Source organism: Nicotiana sylvestris, chromosome 7 (genome assembly GCF_000393655.2).
Source record: "Nicotiana sylvestris chromosome 7, ASM39365v2, whole genome shotgun sequence".
Classification (NCBI taxonomy): Eukaryota; Viridiplantae; Streptophyta; class Magnoliopsida; order Solanales; family Solanaceae; genus Nicotiana; species Nicotiana sylvestris.
In genome coordinates, this window is record NC_091063.1 from 4,877,633 (window position 1) to 4,888,553 (window position 10,921).

The following is a 10,921-nucleotide window of genomic DNA, read 5'->3' on the forward strand; positions in this document are numbered from 1 at the left end:
ACTCCTTGATTCTGTCGAAGGCCTTTTGGCAGCCATCAGTCCATTTGGTGGCGACGTCCTTTTTCAACATCTTAAAGATTGGCTCACAGATGATAGTGGATTGTGCTATGAACTGGTTGACATAGTTGAGTCTCCCCAGGAAACTCATCACGTCCTTCTTATTCTTTGGTGGTGGCAATTCTTGAATGGCCTTGACCTTTGACGGATCCAGTTTTATTCCTCAGCGACTCACAATGAACCCAAGTAGTTTTTTAGAAGGAACCCCGAACGCACATTTTGCGGGATTCAATTTCAAGTTGTACCTTCTCAATTTGTTGAAGAACTTTCTCAAATCTCCCATGTGATCAGTGGCTTTGTTGGATTTGATGATGACATCATCCACATATACTTCAATCTCTTTATGTATCATATCGTGGAAAATGGTAGTTATGGCCCTCATGTAAGTTGTCCCAGCATTCTTTAACTCGAACGACATCATCTTGTAGCAGTACATCCCCTATGGAGTAATAAAAGTTGTTTTCTCATCATCTTTGTCGTCCATCCATATCTGATGATATCCAGCAAAACAATCCACGAATGACTACAACTCGTGCTTGGTGCAATTGTCAATCAAGATGTGTATGTTTGGCAGGGGGAAATCGTCTTTTGGACTCGCCCTGTTGAGATCCCGGTAGTTGACACAGACTCTGACCTTCCCATCCTTCTTCAGTACCGGCACAATGTTTGCTAACCATGTCGGATATTCTACTACCCTGAGAACTTTAGCCTTGACTTGCTTTGTGACTTCTTCCTTGATTTTTAAGCTCATGTCAGGCTTGAATTTTCTGAGCTTCTGTTTTACCGGTAGACATGTTAGATCGGTTGGCAATTTGTGAGCCACAATAGATGTACTTAGATCAGTCATATCATCATATGACCAGGCGAATATGTCCTCATATTCCTTTAGAAATTCTGTGTACTCTTCCTTTTCTGATGGTGAAAAATGAACATTGATGCACGTTTCTTTGACATTTTCTGCATCTCCCAGGTTAACAACCTCAGTCTTGTCCATGTTGGACTTAGGTCTATTCTCAAAATTCTCAACTTCTTTAACAATCTCTTCCGGCATATCATCTTCCTCTAAATCTATGTTCGTTTGTTGTGTTGTCTCGTTGCATGTCACAGTCATTGCTTCATCAAGATAAGTAATAGTAATGTTGTATAAATAAAGTAATGAAAGAAAATAATAAGAGTACTATTTTAAAGAAACTGAAATGCTTTGATAGATTTCATAACTATTTTGAACATTGGAGCTCTTATTTCAAAATTAAAAATGCGAAAGGAAAGTCAACTAGTGAAGATAAAAGATAATGCATGATGCTTTGTTCAGCCTTGCTACCCCGAAGCTTTCCTGGCTCTGGTGGTTTTGATGGTCCAATTGTTGAGGCATGCTCCTCGGCTTACGGCCTGTATGGAAGGCCTTCCTCTCCCTCCTCCTCGAAAATGACACAAAAATCCATGTCATCATCTTCTAGGAACAAATTCCTTACTTTTGCCAATGCTTCCTCTTCTTCTAACCCATAGATAACGTCGGTTGGTTGGAAGTCTGCTACAAATGTGGTATCGGCTGTTCCAGCGGGTAGTAAGGGCCGCACCATGGTGGTGACCAGTTGTTGAACTCCTCCCAAGTGTAATCATATCCTATCCCGAAAGTGGTGCCATGTTTCTTCAGTTTGATAGGCTTGGAGATTCCTTGGAGATTCTTGCCAAGTCCCTTGCCAGGTTCATATCTGCTCCAGTTCAATATGCTTTCAATTTTGTTATCCCACCACTTGTCCTTATCCACGTCGTTGACTCGCTCGATGTGGTGATAGGTCTCTCCGCCTATCTTTCTTATACCTCCGATCGCTAGGATGGTTTGGCGACTGTATATGGGATTGTTACCGTCATTGTGAATGATCACCTCTTGGTGATTCCATTCAAATTTCACTGCCTGATGTAGTGTTGATGCTATAGCTCCAGCAACATGAATCCATGGCCGTCCCAACAGCAAGTTGTAAGATGTCGGCACATCTATTACTTGAAAATCAACATCGAACCAAGTAGTCCCCATTTGCAAACACAAGCTAATTTCCCCAATAGTGGATCTTTGGGAACCTTGGAAGGCTTTGACGTTGATGGACCCGTCCTTGATCTCATGCAAACCTTTTCCTAATGTTTTGAGTGTTACCAATGGGCAAATATTGAGGTTGGACCCTCCATCAATCAGGATCCTGGTGATAAAATAATCTTTGCATTGCATAGTGATGTGCAATGCCTTGTTGTGACTCAACCCTTCTTGTGGCAGCTCGTCTTCATGAAAAGTGATCTTGTGACTCTCCAATACCTGCCCTACCATGTTTTCCATTTCTCCTTCGGTGATGTTGCTTGGTACATATGCCTCGCTCAGCACCTTTAACAAGGCATTCTTATGTGCATCGGAACTTTGTAGCAAAGCTAGGATAGAGATTTGTGCCGGCATTTTGTTTAGTTGATCAATGACTGAGTATTCCTTGGCTTGTATCTTTCTACAAATATCCTCGGGCCCATTTTTAGTGATGGCTGGCCGACCAGAGGCCTGCTTGCTTGACTCAGCCAAATGTTCCGGAGTATAAACCCTGCCGGTTTTTGTCATACCCTGTACTACAACTGCTTCTCCGGATTTGGATTTCCCTTTCCTTCTTGCCTCGGCTGTGTAGTCCCAAGGGATGGCCTTTGTATAGAATGGTGTTATAGCCGACATTGCTATTGGAATGGGCACCTTTACTCCGAACGGAACCTATATTTTGGAAGGTAACACAGCAACTTCAAATGGTACAAGTGCGTTTGCCGGAGACCCAAACTCGACCTCAATCGGTGCTGGCGTCTTTGTAGAGGATGATGCTTCAAACTCAAGCGGCATGGACATATTCACTTCGGCATCCCCAAAAGGCTGAATCTGGACTACGATCGAATTCAGGGTGACTATTGGCTTCTTTGGATCGTCGCCTTCTATGATTCAACTGATCGATCCCTTGGAATCCCAGTCATTCTCTATTTCAATCATGTGAATGCTTCCACCCTTGTGGTCTGGTAGAGGGTTATTGTGGATATTCGGAGCAGGCTACTTTTCCACAATAATCTTGTTATCAATCAGTGTTTGGATCTTATCTTTTAGAGAGCGGCATTCATCAATGGTATGCCATTTCATGCCGGAATGGTATGCAGAGGATTTATTTGGATTGACCCATTGAGAAGGGTTTTCAGGGGTTATAGCAGGGATAGGGGTGACGTAACCAACAACTTTGAGCCTTTCGTACAGCTGGTCAATTGGTTCAGCAATGGCGGTATATTGTTTGGGAGGTATGCGGTCGAAATTTGGCCGGGGTCTAGGAAAGTTTTGGTGAGTGGGAGGTAATTGATAGTGGGATGCTGAGTATTGTAGGCTTGGTAGACATGTGCAGGTTGGGAATATCTGGATGAAGTGACCTGATATGTGGGAGGTGGAGGTGATTGGTAAGTAGGTGGTGGAGCTTGGTACGAGGGTGAGGGTGCTTGGTAATTTGGAGTAGGTTGATATGTGAGTGGAGGAATTGGGTAGGTTTGGTATTTGATAGGGGATTTGGTTCTCTGTGCGACCATCACGGCACCTACATCCCTCTTCTTGGACGTGCCACCCGACTGTAGAGCCTTATTAGTAGCTTGTAAGGATTTCAAGTTTGTAACCATACCACTTTTGATACCTTCCTCGATCCTTTCTCCCAGCTTGATGATGTCAAAAAATTTATGATTCTCAATCAGCATCAGTCTTTCATAGTATTGTGGGTCCTGAGCCCGGACGAAAAATTTGTTCATTTGTTCTTCCTCTAAAGCAGGTCGGACCTTAGCAGCTTCTGATCTCCAACGAGTGGCATACTCGTGGAATGTTTCTGTGGGCCTCTTCTTTAAATTCTTAATATAGAATACATCCGGTGCATTTTCTATATTGAACCTGAATCTGTCCATGAAGTGGGACGCCATACTCACCAAGTTTGACCACTTCTTCGGGTCTTGGCTAATGTACCAAGATAGAGCATCTCCCTTCAGACTCCTCATGAAATGTTTCATACGGATCCTTTCGTCCTTCCCTACTCCGACCAGCTTGTCGAAGTATGTTCTCAAATGAACTCTCAGATCCCCTGTACTATCAAACATTTCAAGCTTAGGAGGTTTGTACCCCTCGGACAGTTCGACATCTGGTTGTATGCAAAGGTTTTCGTAATTTAACCTTTCAATCCCCTTACTTCATTCGACGCCCTGAATTCGCCTAGTCAATTTCTAAAGTTCTTCAGCCAAGTTCCTGATAAGTGAGTCTTTATCATCCGACTCGGGTGTGCTTGAAATGGGTTGAGTGGAGTGTGGCATAGTCTCCACATAGATGGGGGTGTTATGATGAGTGTGGAAATGGTCATTTGTAGAGTTCAAAGGTTCCAGGAAGAGTAGTGGAGTATTGTTGGAAGTGTGGCAAGTATTGCAGTGATGGTGAGGAGCGGGATGATTTTGTGGTTTCGGGATGTTTTGTGGAGCTGTGGGGGTGTGGGGGTTCTGAGCGCTTGGAAAATTAACATCTGGGGTGGTAAGGGAAAATGACAAGCTTGCCAAGTTCCGAACTTGATCAAGTTCCTCCTGAAATTTCAACAGTTTCTGCTCGAGTTGGGATGCACTTTCTTTGGAGACCTGAGTACCCTGAGTGATCTCTACCTGTTCAACTGAGTTTTCCTTTTTAGTGTTGTTCAAATCTTCCATCTTTCCTTTGTTCCTGTCTGATAGGACTAGGAGGAGGAGTGGGTAGAGGGCCCTTGGATCTTGAGGAGTAGGATGATGATGCCAGAGTGCACGAACTAACCTTTGGGGAGGGGAATAAAACAAAAGTAAAACAAAAGGTAAAAAGTTAGTGAGGTTTATGAGAAGAAATGTTAAGTTATTTAAACAGATAGTGCAAGAATGTAAATCATGTCCTAATTTGGGGAACCTCTTTGTGCCCGAGGTAAGCCTAGCGACAAATTGATTTGGAGAACTTATAATGCTAAATGCCTCATTTTATTGATAAAAAGTAAACAAATCCCAAAACGACAATAAATAACATAAATAAAATGTCACTATGAGCACGTGATTTTTGCCTCGCATGAATTACTCCTACAGAATTCCCAAAATTAGAACTTTTCTATTAATTATTTGGTTTTTAGGAATTAATTGCATAATTTTCGTGTTTGCTTGCATTTTTGTGTGCATATTTAATTTATGTAATTCATGAAAAAAAATACATTGCATTTGCATTTAGGATCCAATTCTCTATTTTTAGGATAAGTAGTTAATTAATGTTACAAAAAATGAAAGAAAATAACAAAAATAGTCCATTTTACTTTTTAACCTTTAATTGTTTGAATTTATTATAGTTCTCTTTTAATTTTAATTTAGGACTTAATTAATTTTTGGGAAGCAAGTAGTTTATTAATTTAGTTGTAGTATTTAAATCAGATTTTTGTTTTTGTTTTGTAATTAATAAATTTTAAAATGAAAAAAAAAAGAGAAAAGGAAGGAGAGCCTTTGTTAAAGAAGCCATTCATGGGCCAAAAAACAATTGAAATTGCCTTCAGCCCAAATGATCTTGCCCTTGAAACCGGGTAAAACTCGGCCCAAGATCCATGAAAGAGATCGGTCCAGCCTTTCCCATCCAAATGACTCCGTTTTGTATGTCTTTAATTGTGACCGTTGGATCTTCCAAATCCAACGGTTCGGAACTGGATGGCCAATTAGTATAATAATGTCTGAACAAAACCCCCCTACCCCTAACTCATCTCTCACAACCCCCCTTCTCCATGAACCCTAACGACCGCCGCCTCAAATTCTCAGCCCTATATGGTGGCGGCGCCGCATCCAACCACGCCCAAGATCACACATCTAAATCTCCTCCACCCCTAATCCCAAATCTCCAAACAACTCCTCTCAAATCCGTCCAGAACTGCTCGGATTTTAGATCGAAGTTTGAAACCCTAGCACCACCCAACTTCCCCAGGTGGCGGCACCACCTCTTTTCAACCCCAAATTAACACCCTGAGACCTCCTTCCCTCCCTCATTCCAAATTCTCACTCAGGTTCCTTCAAACATTTCGGGAACTCTTCGAATATTGAATCAGAGAACAAAGCCCTAATTCCACAAATTAAAATTCAATGGGCCTTTTGAAGATTCTAGGCTGTAATGGACTTTACTTGTGTGTTTTCACATGAAAACATGCGATTAAAGGTTGTTCTTGTCAAGAAATCGAAGAAGTTCTTCAAGTGTGTTCAAGACTGTCCTGAGCCACTGTAGGTATTTCGTTTTCTGTTTTCTTTTGATAGTTTTTCTTTACTTTTTCTTTCATTTTACCTTCCATTGCCATCTGTTTCTCCCTCTTCTTTTGAACTCTTTTGCTTTCCCAGTTTCAGAGTCGTCCTTTACATGCATGTTAGTTTTCCTTTCTTTAATTAGTATAAACAGTCTGTTAGTAATTTAGTTTCAATTTCATTAATGTTAGTTGCATTAATTGGATTTCTTAAAAAAATTGCTCGAATTGCTTCTGTTTCTTCTTGTTTTCATTTTAATTCAAAATTTTGGTTTGATTGTGCTTGGGCTTGAGCTTTATACCTTTAAGTTCATTTTTGGGCTGGGTTTCTAATGAATTTGACCCAGGGCCAATTTCACCCATAACTCATTTGAGCCCAATGTAATTAGCAGGGTAACTAAGGGTCAATTTGGGTAGTTCAGCTAAAGAATCTCTGAATAACTTCTTTAGAAAGCTTCTTAGAAGCTGAAAAACAGACTTGCTTGGCAAGCAAGTTAGAAATTTAGGGACCTTTGAGCAAAAAATAAAATTGGAAAGGTCTAAAGGGCAAAAATTGAACCCTTAAGGCTGCCCTAGTAGCTTGCCTATAATAGCATTGCTAAAGAGAGCTGAATTCAGATTTTACAAGGAAAAAATCTTAGAAAATACCAATGGCTGAATAGTTCTGAAGATTATACTGATTTCTAGTCCTTTTCTTTGATAAAATTGATCAAATTCTGCCTCAACTAGAGATTTTTACCCTTTTTCCTTTGTTAAAATCTTTGAAAGTCTCACATCCTGCAGTCTTTAGTTATAAATGGTTTGATTTTGGGCCTGGAAAAGCTGGTTTTGAAGTTCTGGTCTTACTGAAAATTATTGTTTCATTGGTTGAGTCATGTTTGGATTCGTTTATTATCCTACTACCCGGGTGTTGATTGTTTGGCTGCTATTGCTTATTGCTGCTTCACCTCTTACTTTCCCTTTTTTTCAATTTCCAGGTATTTCTTTGGCCCTTGAGTGACATTTGAAGTATGGATCAGGAAACATGTAATCAAGCCTGAAGAAAAATGTTATTTGTCACATGTTTCTTCATTAATCTTCTTCATAGGTTCTTTAGCTTAGCTGTTTAAGTGTATACATTTGCGTCATTAATGTTGTGTACCTATGAGGTCTGGATTTGAATCTGCTCTAATGTAAATAATTCAGGATTGTTTGGACTTCTTTTTAAGATGTTTGTTGATTTAGGATTAAAACTCTTAGTTGTTTAGTTAAGTTTGTTTGACCTGGCCAAGATTAAAGTGAAGCAATTCGAATTTTGGGGTCCAACACCCCTAATCTGATTTCTGCTCCTCATTTAGTTTCCAAAACTTGTTTTCTCATGTTTAAAGTATGGCTTAATAAGTTTAGAGTATGTTGTTCAGCCCCTTCCATTGTTGTTTATATGATGTTTCTGTTCTACGAAGTATTTCAAACGGGGATTGTGTTGGTTAAGCTGGAAATACTTTGAGTTTAGTCTTTGTTTTCATATTTTATTCTGATAAACTGAAATCGTGAGGCTAGTTAAGTATGTTAACATGAGGTCAGAACCCAACATGTGAATTAAGGCTATTTGAAATCTTAAGTTGTTCTTTTCACTGGCAATTCATATGAGTTCTTTTAAGTAGTAAAATAGTGTTCGAATGCTGAAGGTCTCGTTGCAGCTAATTTTCATATGATGATTGAAGTTTATGACAATGAATTGGGCTATAATTTCGGCCCAGTCATGCCAAGATCTTTTCTGGTGTTCCTGGTTCTAGGCTTCACTTTGGAGCCCATTTGTGGCTTTTGTTTGTTAACTAAACGACCATAGTGAACCTTTAGCTACATTTAGTGATAACTAATTAAGCCCTTCAAATAGATTGAGGTGAGCCATAGTAGATAATAATTAGTTTATGGCCCTCCAAATATAGTTGAAATTCCCTTAGGAAATTTAAAATACGTGTGTCGCGCCAAATAAAATCTAAAATGCGTGGCCCTCATTTAATTATTTCTTTAAAATCTATAGAATTCGACGCATGACATTTAGCAAATTTTCATGACCCTCGAAAGTCAAAAAATGCGTAGTTGCTTTAGGCCGGTATATTTAATAATATTACCTTCTTAAAATCGGGTACACATTTATGTGACCCAAATCCAAATCCCAACAATGTTATATAAAATGTGTTGCGGACTGCCGGTGCATTTATGTAACGCGATTCAAGACGTGTTTCAAAATGACGTTGCAATTTTCTCTAAAAATGAATAAAAGTGGTTAAAGGTTTAAAATGGCATCATAGGTTTGAACATGTATTAAAATCAGATAATAGGCAGATTATAATAGTTTAAGCGACCGTGCTAGAACCATGAAATTCGGGGGTGCCTAACACCTTCCCTCGGGTTAATAGAATTCCTTATCTAGAATTTCTGGTTCGCAGACTTCACAAGGAAAGTCGAATTTTCCTCGATTTGGGATTTAAAATAAACTAGTGACTTGGGACACCAGAAACGAACCTATCCCAAGTGGTGACTCTGAATAAAATTGAATAAATAATCTCATTTCGAATAATGTTACTTAAATTGGAAAAACCTCCTTTGTACTACCTCCGGGTGTGCAAAAAGGAGGTGTGACATATCTGATGATTCTGCTGGGGAACACGAACCCAGAACTTCGGTTCAGGGTTCAAGAATTCGAGCTTAGAATAGCTATTATATTTGGCTTTATCTATTATCTGATTTTATTACATGTTTGGGCCTAATGTGCTAAGTGTTGTTTTTACCGCTTTAATATTATCTGAATTGTATATACACTGCTATGAAACCTTTTTCTTCTCATCTTCGGGGATGTGATCGCTGGTCGAGACTCCCTATTTTGTTAATGTCATACCATGAAATAAGAAAGAGGCTCGGACAGGTTACTAAGCTGGATGGCCTTTTGGTTCCCGGTACGTAGCCCCTTCCTCGACTCGAGTTGTCCGCTCGGGTACACAGTCTAGAACACATACCCAGGTTTTGAACCTAGAATAACTCAGCCTCATGTCGGATCCCTAGCAGGAACGTTTGTTTGCATCATGTGCATTTGACTTTGGAGACTCAACACAGGGGTTGGGTCTGTCTAGGACAGGTGTACCCAGAATGAAAAGACCATCCTGATGCATCTTACTTGCTACTTGTGCATTCATTTGCTTCGGATTTGCATGTTGACCGGCTTATAGAGGAAAAGTTGAAAAGGAAAGGCAATGTGAGGATTGAGAGAGATAATTGTTTGTTTTTGGAAAACCAATGTCCAAAATATACTGAAACTCTGCCGAAATTTTGAAAAAAAAAGAAAAGAAATTTTGTTTTTTTTCAAAAAAAAAAAAGAGAAGAAAAATTGGTTTTTATCTTGTCAAAATTGCCCGAACTATGCCAGTTTGATTCTCACAGGGTGTGGGATATGTAGACAACTCCCATCGGGTCCAATTTCCTTTTGCAAAAATAGCCCAAAAGAACAAAGTTTTAATTTTTATTGCAAATAAGCAAGGTGATGCCATTCTTGTCAAAAATAGCCGAGTGTCCCCAAAAGGACGCCGGAAGGTTGTTTCGCAAGAACAGCCGCCTTTGGTCTCCTTTTCAAATTTTTGGCCGGTTTAGCAAGCACAGCCTTTAAATCTTCCCCCGGAAGTGCTGAAAGGCCGTATTTGTAAAGCCTAGTTTTTACTTTTGAAATGAAAATCTAAAAAAATGTTAGCTTTGTTTATGAGTCAATTGAATCATGATTTTGCTTAATTACCCTAATAAATGTGCAGAATGAGCACGAGTTAGAATTTTCCAATAACAGTCATGAACAAGATCCCTTTGGAGTTGCATATGTGGTGGGATGATCTAGGTGAATCAAGGCAAGACAAGGTCAATCAATATTTGGGAGGTCTCACCGGATTGTTAAAAATTAGGCCTAGAGGAGATATCATAAAGGCGTTGGTTACATTTTGGGACCTGGCCCACAACGTATTTCATTTCTCAGATTTTGAACTCACCCCAACTTTGGAAGATATAGCCGGGTATATTGGGAGCGCGGAGGTCCCTTTGAGACAGAAGTATCTGCTTGCTCCAAGAGCTGTCGTTGTGCACAAATTCCTACACTCCTTAAAGATAAGCAGGAGGTCTACAACCCAGATTTGGCAGCCGGTTTTTCCACTCCGTAGTTTATATATCAGAGATACGGTCACATAGGAGGGTTTAACAATCCGGAAAACAAAATTTGTAGCAAAGTAACCGTCTCAAATGGGAAGAACACAGGTGTTTTGCTTTTCTGGTGGTTTTCTTGGGACTTCTGGTGTTTCCTAGGAAAGATGGAAATATTGATATACGAATAGCCGGGGTTGTCAGCACTTTGCTTACTCAGGCCAAAAGCACCCTCGCACCCATGATAGTAGCTGAAATCTTCCACGCTCTCACAGCTTGCAAAGCCGGAGGAGACTTTTTTGAGGGGTGCAACTTGTTGCTGCAGATGTGGATGATTGAACACCTATGCCATCGTCCTCAATTTATGAGTTATCGGTCGACAGAGAAAACCTACATAGAGGAAT

At 40.0% G+C, this 10,921-nt stretch overlaps 1 protein-coding gene across 1 annotated transcript; it reads right to left on the bottom strand.

Moving 5' to 3' along the window:
• Positions 1-580: 580 nt before the first annotated feature.
• On the bottom strand, positions 581-1,108 carry LOC138872697 (uncharacterized). Its single transcript, XM_070151107.1, has one exon. The coding sequence runs from the start codon at positions 1,106-1,108 to the stop codon at positions 581-583; it is 528 nt and encodes a 175-aa protein (XP_070007208.1).
• Positions 1,109-10,921: the final 9,813 nt, after the last annotated feature.

Excerpts from the sequence above, each read along its gene's own strand:
- LOC138872697 (XM_070151107.1), bottom strand. The coding sequence starts at position 1,108 with ATGCCGGAAGAGATTGTTAAAGAAGTTGAGAATTTTGAGAATAGACCT.